General features: G+C 34.1%; 1 protein-coding gene across 1 annotated transcript; it reads right to left on the bottom strand.

Annotated features, from left to right (window-relative positions):
- Nucleotides 1-314: 314 nt before the first annotated feature.
- LOC102605925 (putative ABC transporter C family member 15) lies at nt 315-7,912 on the bottom strand. The gene is made up of 11 exons (XM_015302911.1): nt 7,816-7,912; nt 5,074-7,401; nt 4,885-4,971; nt 3,710-4,360; nt 3,005-3,169; nt 2,372-2,666; nt 1,955-2,169; nt 1,431-1,736; nt 1,083-1,146; nt 756-995; nt 315-676 (listed from the first exon to the last, which is right to left on the bottom strand). Exons 2-11 carry the CDS (start codon nt 6,574-6,576, stop codon nt 549-551), a joined length of 3,654 nt encoding a protein of 1,217 aa, XP_015158397.1. The 5' UTR covers nt 6,577-7,401; nt 7,816-7,912; the 3' UTR covers nt 315-548.
- Nucleotides 7,913-13,496: the final 5,584 nt, after the last annotated feature.

The raw sequence follows: 13,496 nt of genomic DNA, 5'->3' as shown, positions 1-13,496 counted from the left end.
ATTCTTTTTGTGGAGCTTTGGACTCAACTCTTGTCCAGATTTTGTTGAGTTACACTTTTGTGATTAGGTTGTTGTATCCTGGAGGGGACAAGTCAAGAAGGACTACTGCTAGATCGGTGAAAATATTTATTGCAGTGGACTTGAATCTCCTTAAAGAGCGCAAGATATTTGGACCTCAGTCGGAAGAGATTTTTATTTCTTCATTTTATTTTCAACTGTAATCTTGTAATATTGTAATTTTCACTAACAAAATGTATTTTTATCTATTAAAACAATTTCTCACACAAGTATGACATGGTATGACTCAACCACCATAAAAATTTTCCTCTCAAACTGCATCTTTGAATTGCACATAATTATTGGTCATTTTGAAAAGGAAAGGGATTCATGTTATTCTTCATTTTGGGTTCAGTTTTTCACTGTAGTGAACTAAGCTTACAAAAATTTCAACTTCCTATGACTTAGTGATAGAATGCATGGTCAAGAATATCGACTTTTTTCAGCTTTAGCTTTCTGATATCATTTGTTGCAGAATGTAGGAATGAAGATCAAGTCTGTAATATAGCTAAACTGTTAAAACTTTTGGATCTCATGGAATACTCCTTTATCAATTTGGAGAAGAAAGAATCCTCTCTTTCCAATAGCTTTGCTGGTGTGTCATATTCAGCTATTCTTCCTGTGTTAAGGACAAGTGAAGGAAGGAATTAGAAGTTTATTCAATATTCGGAGATTTAGGTGCATTATTCATATTTTACCTTCATTCAAAACCAAGACAAGATCACTATCAATGACTGTGTGGATTCTGTGGGCTATTGTGACCACTGTTCGATTTCTGAACTCTTGACTGATTATCTTTTGTAACACTGCATCAGTTGCAGCATCAACTGATGCTGTTGCTTCATCCAGAACAAGAATGCTGCTTTTCTTTAGCAAGGCTCTTCCAAGACAGAAAAGCTGCCTTTGACCAACGCTCCAGTTTTCTCCGTTTTCAACCACTGTCAAACTCAATACATTAGTAGGTTTCAACAAGGAAATATATTGCCATAAGATTCTATTTCTTATCAAGAAATTTCTTGTCTAACCTGTAGATTCTAGTTTCTCTGGCTTAGCACGTATTATATCGCCAAGTTGGCATTTGTCCAGAGCCTGTCAAAAGAAGAATTGACTACATTATTATTCTCTATCCAAATCACTAAAACATAAGTTAATTTCAACTCTTTCCTTGACTGCATTACAAAATCTGGTTAAAGTCTTTGTTTCAACCATTTATACTTTGCAAAACAAGTCTCTAAGATCTTCACAAACTCTTTGTTCTCTTGGCTTGTTAGTTTTTACGATGCAAAAATGTTGATTTATAAGCCAATATAATCTTGTGAATTTAAGTGGACATCTTTGTATAACTGTTTTTCAATATTGAGTGAAATAAGTACCTCCCAGATTTCAGTATCAGAGTGTTGTGCTAGTGGATCTAGGTTTCCTCTAACTGTTCCCTCAAACATTGTTGGATCCTGAGGAATAATACTAAGCCTTGACCTCAAATCATAAAGGCCAATCTTGCAAATATCTACATCATCAATGATAATGCTTCCTTCTTGGGGTTCTACAATCCGGAAAAGAGCCTGAATGAGGGTTGATTTACCACTTCCTGTTCTGCCCACAACACCAACTTTCTTACTTCCCGGCAAGGTGCATGTTATGTTTTTCAAAACAGAAGGGAGGTGTTCAGCATAACGTATCTGCAGATAGAGATATGGTGATGATATCAGTGGGTGGAAATTTTAAGTTATTCAAGCTAAAAAATATGTAAACAAGTGAGTATATAATATTCCTGCCAATTTTTGGTTAGATATAGCTTTATTACTTGTATCCTGATCATTATAGGAATAATGAAGACATACTAGAACCACAAAACTTGTACAGATTTTTTAACTGTATACAACTACACTGTCTTTACCTGCAAATTTTGGAAGGAAATTGTACCAGTTTCTGGCCAAGTGCTTGATGGTCTGCTATTTTCAATTACAAGTGGTGCTTCACTGGCAAGGTTCGAGTACTGGAGAATCCTTTCAACTGATATCATTTTGTTTTCAGCGTTGCAAATATTCCATATAACTGAAGCTTGTAAAACATTCAAATTGATCCCATATGTTACTGCTAATCCTGCAATGCCTGTAGAATATAAAGCAACATCAGTTTTCTCTGATTTCTTATATGAAATTGAACTTGTTAACCACCAACAATACCACATTAGCAAAAAGAAAGTGAGAAAAGAATCTGACTTTGGTAGGTAACATGTTTTCGACATCTTTAGTTCCTACCTGTGCTGTACATAACATTATAAAGACTTAATAGTTACGTTTCTGATGCTTACTTGGATTTATAATTCCTTCCGGGAGTGTGACTAGCAGAACAAGGAAGAAGGCGAAAACAAAATTAGCTAGCTGGTTCAGTCTAAAAGAAAGCCATTCCATTGCGGATGCATTGTAAAACCATGGCCTTGAATGACCATCTATGAGACAAAGGTTTGCATGCGCAAAGCGATCTTTTTGGTTGAAAGCACGAATTGTTGCTGCTCCTGCCAGTGATTCTGCAAAGTGATGGAGGATCGGAGCTCTTTGAACTCCAGATAATCGAGCAAGCTCCCTTGCAGTTGGTATGTAGTATTGCTGGCATTTTTAATAATAATATCTTTAAATTACATTTTATAAATATTAGAAAGAAAATCTTTGGAATCTTAAACAAACATAGAGTTTGTTTATCCTTTCATCTTTGAATAATCAGTGTGCCAATATTTTTCCAAACATCACTTACTGATGTATACAAAAAAACTCTTTTGCATGGTATCTAAATGAGAAATGCTTATTTTAGTTGAAAACAATTGGCTTTATCACTGTGTCAGCTTTGTCTAACTTGACCACAAGAGTACTTTGCCTAAAACAAGGCAGCAACTTCTTGTTTTAATATAGTTAGCATTCCAAGATTTAAACATGTACTGCTTACTTACCTGGTACCAAATGCATATTGCTGTTACTGGAATAAAGATGACAAATACTTCCCATGCGGCTTGCGACATGACTGCAATTGTCCCAAGAAGCTGAATAATGGAGAAGGCACACCAACCCAACTTGTTTGCCATTTCCAAGTCTAGAACACTTTGGTCTGTCGATGCCTGTTCATGTAATAAGATGTCTTGATGATTGATCCAATATGATTGCATTAATGAATCAACTGAATTTCATCCTTAAGTTCTAGAGATTATGGCAAGAACTTAGACAGTTCACTTTGCTGTTGTCATGTTTTATTTATCCTGACTATCTTACTATGATATTTCTCTGTGGATTAACTTGTGAGTTACGGTTGGTTGAGCAGACAAATTCAGATACCACATGACTGTACACTGGAAGACGCCTACTTGATTTATGCGTTATGAGATATAACTAACATTCTGTTATTTAGATTATCTCAAATATGTTCCTCAGACTTATAGCTGTTATCATGCCTCGTTTCTTCCTATTTATTTCGTTTTAATATGTACCAGGTATATATCTACCCCTATCCGTGTATATGCAGGATAAGAAAAACTACCCAATTATTACTACTTATTCTGTACGAGTACTTAGCTAAATCCACACATCTCATTCAGATTAAGGGAAGTAAACTGCAGCAGATATGCTGTCCGATCCCAATCAACTAACTTTGAGTTACTTACACGATTTAAGATTCTTCCGGTAGGAGTAGAGTCGAAGAATGACATAGGAGCACGAAAGATGCTGTGCAGCATGTGTCTAAAGAGCTTTTCTGCTGTTCGAAGGCCTGTTATAGCCACAAAAGATGACCGTACTAGCACACAAAGGGAACTTCCAACAGCGAGAAGCACATAAACAAGAAGTATGAAGTTCATCTTCTCTGCTATTGGTGCTGCATCACCTGTGGGACATGACCATGCCATCCAGTAGTTGCTGGCTATCTGAAGCAATTGAAATGATGATTGCGCTAGAAGAATTATTGGAATAAAGGCACCGCCTTTTACAATGGTCAAGTAAGAAATGTAAATTTCTTTTCCAATGCTTCCTTTTTCTCTCTCCTCATCCTGCACAAGTCTGCCATCCTTCTCTGTTATCTCTATGCAGAGATTGTGTTCTGAATCCTGCTTAGTGTGTGGAAATTCTGCATTTACGTTACTATCTGTATCAAGATCACCATCAGTAACTGCATCTTCAGATTCTCGACTTGAGTTTTCAACTGTTAAAATTGATTCTAAAGCCTGGTTGTGTGCTCCAACTAGAACTTCAAATCCAATATTTTGTTTCAATAGTTCTTCAAAAGTACCAGCTTGAGCAATTCTTCCATTTTGCATCACCTATTGATATTAATTATTAAGTAGTTAGATTCTGTATAGATTTTGAATGTTGGTCAAAATTCTGGAATCTTAAGAGTTATGAACTATTTTCTATAAGTCTAAATATTAGTACTAAGGTTTAAATTATCTTCCGTATCCTGAATAGGCAACCTCTAAATATTTGGAAAGTTCTAAAACATTCCAGCGTGTTTTGAACTGTGCAACATGTATAGACATGAGCAAGGGGGGGGAGGGATTTACTTATTTTGTGCACCTTCTTGAGCTGGATGAGGCGAATCCTATTCCAATATTTCTGTTGCTAGACCCATAACTAGAAAGTTCACTTTCTTAGAATTACTAGACTCTTTTGAATATCAAATCCAATCATGGAAGGACTTCATATGTTCATAGTCACTATATTGGAAGATTGTTGATTTGTAAGGGTGATGGTAGTATTCATAAATTATGCAGATGTTTTATCAGTTAAATGACATTAATGGATAGTTCATCAGTGGAACAAATTGAAATTCTGTTTTCCTGCATACCAGAATGAGATCTGCTGCTGGAAGAAACTCAACTTGGTGTGTAACATAAAGTATGGTCTTTCCCTTGAGAATCCTCATCAAGCACTCCTGCACCATGCAGAAAATTATAATATATAACTTAAATACCATAGATGGATAGTGAGGTTTAAGAAACCAACACTAGAATTAGTGTTTGATAGACATGCCCACCTGAAAGAGGTGTGTTCCTGTGTGAGCATCAACAGCACTGAAAGGGTCATCGAGAAGATATATATCAGCATCTTGATAAACCGCGCGAGCAATTTGTATTCTCTGTTTCTGACCTCCGCTCATATTTATCCCTCTTTCTCCTATTTCTGTTAGATCACCAGCAGGGAATAGTTCAAAATCCTTTTTCAGAGCGCATGCTTCAACTGTTGTGTCATACTTGACACTTTCATAAGGTTTTCCGAATAGAACATTCTCCTTGATATTTCCTGTAAGTATCCAAGGAGACTGAGGGACATATGCGACTTCACCGCTGATCTTCACGATCCCCGACAGTTTTGGCATCTCTCCTAGAACACAAGAAAGCAAGCTTGACTTCCCTGATCCAACAGTGCCACAAATTGCCACCTTCTTTCCCTTCTTAGCTTGTAATTCTATTCCGTCAAGGGTTGGGATTCTTGATTCCGTGTCCCAGCTGAATGTCCCACTCTTTATCTCAACCCCAAATGGTGTTTCATCTTTGGGAACAAATTCAACTGCATCGGGTTGAATCTCATCTTCCTGTAAGTAGGAAGCAATTCTATCAGCAGAAACTTTTCCTTGTGCTATCGCAGAGAGTAAATCTGGCAAATTGAATATAGGATCTTGAAGCATCCGAAATGTAGCCAATGCAGATAAGACCCTCCCTGCAGTCAGTGGAATACCCATCATAACACATCCAGAAAAGGTTGCCACAGAAATAAATGTAGGTGATCCCCAGAAGATAAAAGCACTTAGTGCTGACAATCTAAGTGACTTCCATAACCAATTATGCTCCACTTTTCTCAACATCTCCACCTTATGTAGATAATAACTATCCCATGCCTGAAGTTTGATAGTCTTCATATTCCGCAGAATCTCTGAGGTGGATTTCATTCTTTCATCTTTGGACTCCATTATCTTAGTTTGATAACCCTTAAGGGTTCTTATCAGGGGTATGTTGCCAGTCATCACTATCACAGTTGTCCCTAACGCCACAAGTGCCCCCATTCCTAGATTCATGTGTAAAATATAGATTGCCAATGATATCTGGATCGGTAACATCCATATTGTGTTGAGGTACCATACAAAATCTGTAATCCTTTGGACATCTACGCTCATGTAATTTATTATCTCTCCGCTCGTGTAGCTTTGGCGTGATTGACTTGATAAAAGTAGGCCCTTTTGGTAAATGTGAGATATCAGAGCACCTCTTAGCCGAAGGCCTAGCTGCCGAGCTCCAAATATCCACTGCTTTTGTGCAATTGTCTCAACCATTTTTGCACCAAGAAAAGCTAATGCTAGAAGATAGCCACTTTGTAACCCCCGAATTTTCTTTTTGTTGAGGAAGTTTACAAAGTCGTCAATAAGGTATGGACCAACATTAAGATGATCCTGCACTAATAACTGCAAACAGTGCATTGATTGCTGCTTTCTTTCTTCCAAATAAGTAAATGGCCTTATAGATAGATGGGTTTGTGGTTCCATCCCTTTCCATTACACACTTGAGGCTTTCGTCAAAGGAATCAGATAGAAATTTTGCAGAGTCCCTGAAGTCGACATCTGGGACTTCATCCTGGTCAATGGGCTTCTTGACTCCAACTTCAAATAGTGGATTGAGCCAAGAGAAGGTGATCAGTTGGAGAAGACTAGCTTTTCCATATGGGCTGTACTCTCTTTTGGCTTCGGAATTCTTTTCCCTTTTTCCATTTAGAAGCGGTTCAGTTGTGCTGTCTGACATGTCAAAAATTATTATGCCTGTCTTCCCTCTAATAGACGTAACTAGAAGACAGGCTGATGCAATAAGACCAAGGATATCCACACAGTCTGCAAGTCCTATATGTTTGTCGCTTGTGATGACAAAATGGGCATCAAGAGTCGCACGAGCAAGAGACAGAAAGAAGCTAGACATCCACCAAATTCTGAGGACCCAAGGAAATTTTATGTATTTCTTATTATGAGTTGTGTAGAGCACAAGAAATGAAGCTGCCCATGATGTCATTTGCAGAATCTCAGATGAAAGAATTAGAAATTTGAATTGGCAGTGAGCACCATTTTTTCTCTTTTGCAACATCAAGAGCATTATGAGATGAGTGCTCAATAATATGGTTGTGCAGATAATGCTAAATATGAAGGAAATGCCAACTTTTGTGCCAACACCATACTTGTCAACTGTCATAGCCTTGTCCCAGCTGCCTTTGTATAGGAGTGAATCCAGTAGTAAGATTCCGAGGAATCCCAGTAGGACAAGGGTACTGGCGTCCTCCCATAAGCAGCGCGACAATGGCTGTAGCCATGCAAGGAAATTTACATCTGTGATTGATCAAAACAAGAATCATCATTAACATAAAGCTGACTAAACTATTCGCACACTAGCACCCACTTTTTTTGGCAGTACTGCATGTTAAAATTGTATTCATCATCACTTGATTCTGTTTGAAATTTAATTTTTCCTGTTGTTTTGGACTGTTTCTTAATTTTTCCATTCAAATTTTATAATAAAGGATTATCGAGTTATATTTTTCTCATTTGGGAAGATAAGTTTTATGTTCATTCATCTCGGGGTACAAGTGAATCCATAATCTAGAGACAAGTTATTTTAACCATATTTAAGCTGGTAAGTCTTGTTCGTAGACTTAAAATTCCAAAAGTAAAATCCTTTAATTTGAAAAAATAGTTAATTGGATTGCAAGAATATCGAATAAAGAGAAAGGATGAAAAGCTTACTTGCAAGGAACTTGGAGATGGAGTCTAACATTCTCTGTTGTTCACTTGAAGAGAGATACGAGATTTATTTAATATTGATTGCTATACTATTGAGTACTGGGCAATACCTATCCTTATATATGTATATTAGTTACAAGAGCTCCTGCATATGTTATTTTTCGATCTCAATTTATGTGGTATAAATAAAATTTGAAGAGTCAATCAATTTTTAAATATGGTATTTTATATATTTAAACTTGTTAATTATTATAATTTATAGTTTTTTTTATGTGATATACACATAATTTGAAAATTCAATCATTTTTTAATATGATTCATAGATATTTAAGGCCATTAATTATTGTAATTTATAATATTTTTTTAATGTAATTTTTAATAATATATGTAGTCTCTTTATTGCAATTTATGTGGTACTGATACATTTTTTATGTGTTGTGAAAATTAAAATTAGAAAAAATTTGAGTTGGCCTGAAGTAAAATAAATAAATGTGTATTGTTAATTATTATAATTTATAATAATATGTTTTTGTAATTTTAAAATATATACTAAACAATCGTAAGATAGATAAATTAAAACGATATAAGAAATGTGTGAATACGAGTTATTCAAGTGGACCCTTCTTTTTACTACAAAAATGATGCAAGTGTAGAAACTTTACTCTAGTTGAAGCACAGAAGTTCCTCTCTTTATATATATATTATATAAATAATCAAATGAAAAAAGCCTTGATTGTCTACGAGAATTTTATATTGTCATGTCGTTAAAATATACTTTTTTCTTTCATTTTTATTTGTCACATTTAGATTTGATATATTTATTTAAAAAATGTTTAATATGATTATTTTACCGTATTATCTCTATTAAGTGATGTTTATAGTATTACGTTTTGAAAATAATTGAGAAAAATAATTAATATTAAAGGTAAAATATGGTAAGAAGTAATTAATATTTTTTTTGATATGTTAAAAATAATAAGTAAGAATAAACAGTCCCACTATACTTTTTTTTTTTTTATGTGAGGGCGTTTACAGATTTGGGACAATCGACGAGAGGGAGTTGCTCACGGATGGTAAGCACCCCTCACTTCCAACACGAAGGTTGCGAGTTCGAGTCACCAAGGGAGCAAAAAGGGATGGGAGCTCCTAGGGAGGGGAAAAAAAAAAGAGATTTGGGACAATCTATTTTTTGACTATAATTTTCCCATCTTTTCTTTTAAAATATTTCAAACCACTATAAGCTATAAAAATATGTAAATTTTATTATAAAATATTTGATGAATTTATATCAAAATTTAGAATGAAAATTAAATATTTTAATCCTCGTACTGTAAATTCATTCACATGAATTAGAATGTAAGAAATACTAAAATTATAATCATTAAACAACCTATGCATATAAATAAGATTTTCAATGATGTAAGGAAGTCGTTGGATAAAGAAAAAGGTACTTCACAAGATATTGTCTTACATATTATGGGCAAATTATTGGTATATGTTTATGTTATCATTGGAATGCAAGAGTTAGAGGTTGCCACGTGATGGTTAGCTCTTTTATTTTTTGTCTTGTTTCGATCCATTGCTCCTTTTGTATATTTTAAAGTATCAGGATTTTGATAAAGGTTCAGAAGAAGTAGCTATACTAGAAGTTTGCTTAATCATGGAAAATATAAAAGTTATCTTATGTTTAATTTCTATACATTAATTAAGTAAAATAATTCTTACACTATCATATTATTTATAAGATACTTTAGTTACTAGGCATAATTCAAAATTTAAGTTCATAACTAAGTTTAAGAATTAAGTTTGAGTTATTTCTTACTAATGAACTTAGTGTAGTTTTAAGATTACAAGTATAACATTTAATATTTATTGAACTATTTTTTACCTCACGCTCATACACACTATACGTATTTCGTGTAATTAAATCTTCAAGAATATATACCATCCGCCTCGGCTAACACAAAGCGTATAATAAGTGAGAATGACTTTGAAACGTTAATGTCATTTTTAAAATTTGATAATAAAGAATTTAGAAGCGTGAGTGCGTGACAATTGACATCGTGCATATACATACAAAATAAAGGTAAAATTGAAACAAGGCTCAAAGTTAGGAGGGGATGTACTAGACGAGAAGGAGTGATTTTTATTATTTGTTGTTTTTTATTGCTTGAAAGTGATTGGTTAGTAAAAGGAGGGAAGATGTGGTAGACCTAATCATCCCACTATATTTTACAGACAAAAACCTAAATACTAAAAAAGAGAAGGGAGTCATTGTTTTGTCAGAGTCATGACTTTGGGTGCCACTAACTTTGGGTTCAATTTTATACCATTACTTTTCTTGTGTAAAGTAAAAGATTGAAAAGGAAAATGTGGGTACTCCAATATCGATCATATTAGGAGAAGAGGATATGCTGGTTACGTGATGGAATTTACGCACTTTACAAGTTCCCATTTCGGTTCTTCTTCTAATAAATATAGGGTTAACATATCAATATTGTTCATATTATATTTAGACACTCAAATTACGACTTGATTCAATTGAATATCTAAACACATGATAAAATATTCCATTCGCCGAGCGTAAAGATGGTTAGGTCCCATTGCCCATTGTCGTTTAGGAAAATTGCACTTGTCCAATCAAACTCTTGGTGTTAATATTAGTTTATTGGGCTAGCTAAATTAATTAAATAAAATGAAGACACTTTATATGGTATGATATTAATCACTTTAAAAGAAACTTGTGTACGCTTACACAAGTATACCACACACATATATAATTAAGAGTACGTCCTTACATATAAGTTGTTTAATCAATTTTTAGCGTGGGGCTTTGCTTGGACACCAAATGGTTTTTAAAGGAGAGAAAATGACTTAATAAAAGTACATATTAGTGTAAGACCAAATCAGCCCATTATACTCCCTCTGTTCATTTTTACTTGTTACTGTTTGATTTTACACGCCTATTAAGAAAACAATTATTGATATAAGTATATTTTACCAAATTATCCCTATTACGTGATGTTTAGTATTAAGTCTTGGAAAATGATTTAGAGAACAAGTATTTAATATTGAGGGTAAATATGAAAAAAATTAATTGTCTTTTTCTTGATACGCATGATTCGAGACAAGACAAAATAAATTAGTGGTGCCTGTGTTTTATGAATTATGAAACATCGGCGAAATTTACATGTAACTACCAACTATATGACTTCAAATTTATTTAAACCTTTCTACTTTTTTTAATTTATTTTTGTGCTAAATAAAATAAGAAAGAAAAGGAAAGGGAGAATATGGACAACTTTATCACTGCTAGGAAAAAAACAAGTTAGAGTTAGATGTGGAAAATAATATTTTATTATCTATATTCTTACCTTAAACTTGGCATGCAAGAACCATATTCTTCATATTTGATGTGACATCAATTATAAAACAAAGTTTCTGATGACTTTACATGCCATTATATTTCTTCACATCCAACGAACGTGAAAATCAATCTGTTGGGTCCGGCATGAGTAATTTTTTCCAACCTTTTCTTTTTTCTTTTGAACAAGATCAGTGGAGGTAAGCACATGTTGGCTTAATGAGAAATAATTAAATAAATATTTAATTATAAATGACTACAGAATTTATCCGTGCTTCGCGCGGTTGTAGAAAATGGTAAGATATCAATCACTTCTTCCATCCATCTTTACTTGTCCACTGTACTAAAAATAGATGTCAAATAATATTTGTCCATTTGAAAATCAATGAATTATTTATCTATTTGTATCTATTTTATCTTACTATTAGATACTATTCAATATTTAAGGCGAAATGGTTTGATGGACCCTTGTACTTGTATGAGTTTGTATTTCAGACCCTTCTACTTAATCTTTTGTCATTTGAACCCTTAAACTCAATTAAAATAAGACTTTTAATCCCCTCCAACCATCTGTGTAGATCTCCCTTACATAAATGACATGTCATATCCACATCAGATATATTAATGCCATGTCATAATTATTTCATATCTATTTTTGAATTATTAACCAAAAATGTTACTTCATAAAAGAGATAAAAATAAGAAGTTTTTGATTTAAAAAATAAAATAAAATAATTTTATCTCTCATCATTCCTCCACCTCCGCCTCCCTCAACTCACAACCACCATAAGCGCCATCTCCATTGCCCTGATTCCTTTCTTCTTCGAAAAATGATAATGAAGCTCAGAAAGCCACAAATTGGGGGGTTTCTTGATAGGTAGCATTTGACTAACTAACATGAATCGACAATGTTTTCTTAATGTTGGATTGTGGCAGATTATTGAGTCTCGAAGAAGAAGACCATGCACAGTCAAAATTCAAACCCAAAGTTCAACACTGCAAAAAAAATCTATTTACTCTTGTAACACCCCGTAACTAGAAAGAAATTAAAAAGAGGAAATAGTCATTTTTGGAAAAGTATAAAAAAATTCTGGAAAATTTTAAGTGTGTTAAAGTTGAGTTTTTGTTCAACTTCAAACGACCATAACTTCTAGCTCAGGATGAATAAGGTGTGTTTCCAGATATCGTAGGAAATATCTTGGAACAATCTTTCCAACGCCGCTGAGTTTGCACGATTCTGAGCTTGTATGAGGGAGATATGCCCATTGAAAGTTGGGCTGTTCAAATAAGGAAATGTCCAATCCGGATTTTAAAGGGGCATTATGGTTTTTTTCTTACCCAATTATTTTATTTCATTCTTGGGTAATTAATTGGGGTCTAAACTGATCTTATTCAGTTTACGCTTTTGGAAAAAGAGTTAGGGTTTTGAGAAAACAGAAAGGAGGAAAGGAAGCAAGAATCGTCAAGATCTTCACGAATCGCTTGTGGATTTCGTTAAGGGGTGATTCTTACAAGGTATGTGAGTTCACACAGCGTTGGGTTCATTCACCCACGCGCCAAACATGTTTTATTTAGTGTAATTTCGTCCTAAAAAGATTGAGAATTTGATGTTCTTGAGTTATATTCTTGAATTGCTTTCGTTCTTGAATTTGGGATGAGATTGAGGAGTTCTTGAGAGTTTAAAATTGATTATTAGAGTTGCTTTGAGTTAGATTCTTGTGTATATGTTGTGGGTACCTGAATCTAAAGATATATGGAGAAAAAGAATTGAAATTAGGTGAATTGGGACTGAAAACGAAAGAAGGAAAAAGTCAGGCGAATCTGGGCAGTGGGGCCACGTCGCGGACCTGCTCCTCAGATTTGAGAAAGATCTCTTCGCGGAGCGGAGCGGTCACGGACCGTTCTGCCTCAAAAAGTATTTTTGCGACCAAAATTTAAATACACCTCTGCGTCGCGGACAAGCTTTCAGACAGTGATTTCTTAATCTTTTCTCGTGTTTAGCTATCTAAAATCATTCCTAAACATCATGATATCTTTCCTATCACAAATCACAATCCTTGAATCCATAATTCAATTCAAGGAAAGTAAAGAGTCAAGTCAAGAAAAGTTTATGGAGTCTTCCAAAAGTCTTTTACAAATGATTTAACTTTGTTTTGAGTTTAGTAAAGAGTAAAGTTGAAGTTCATTTCTTTAAAATTATATGGGGACTATGTATTCCCAAAGAGTTTAAAATGTTTTTCACATTTAAACAAGTAACGAAACTTTGATTTCCAGAAAGCCTTTGAGCTAGTTTTCTAGAAAAGAGTAAATGCTTTCACAA

The sequence above is a fragment of the Solanum tuberosum genome, unplaced genomic scaffold (genome assembly GCF_000226075.1).
Source record: "Solanum tuberosum cultivar DM 1-3 516 R44 unplaced genomic scaffold, SolTub_3.0 scf00387, whole genome shotgun sequence".
NCBI classification, from domain to species: domain Eukaryota; kingdom Viridiplantae; phylum Streptophyta; class Magnoliopsida; order Solanales; family Solanaceae; genus Solanum; species Solanum tuberosum.
The sequence above is the reverse complement of the archived record's forward strand: the minus strand, read 5'-3'. Positions and strand labels throughout refer to the sequence as shown.

Excerpts from the sequence above, each read along its gene's own strand:
- LOC102605925 (XM_015302911.1), bottom strand. The coding sequence starts at position 6,576 with ATGGAACCACAAACCCATCTATCTATAAGGCCATTTACTTATTTGGAA. Across the intron at positions 4,972-5,073 it reads CAGGAACACACCTCTTTCAG|GAGTGCTTGATGAGGATTCT; the intron begins GTGGGCATGTCT and ends TGCATGGTGCAG. Across the intron at positions 1,147-1,430 it reads CTGATACTGAAATCTGGGAG|GCTCTGGACAAATGCCAACT; the intron begins GTACTTATTTCA and ends TTCTTTTGACAG.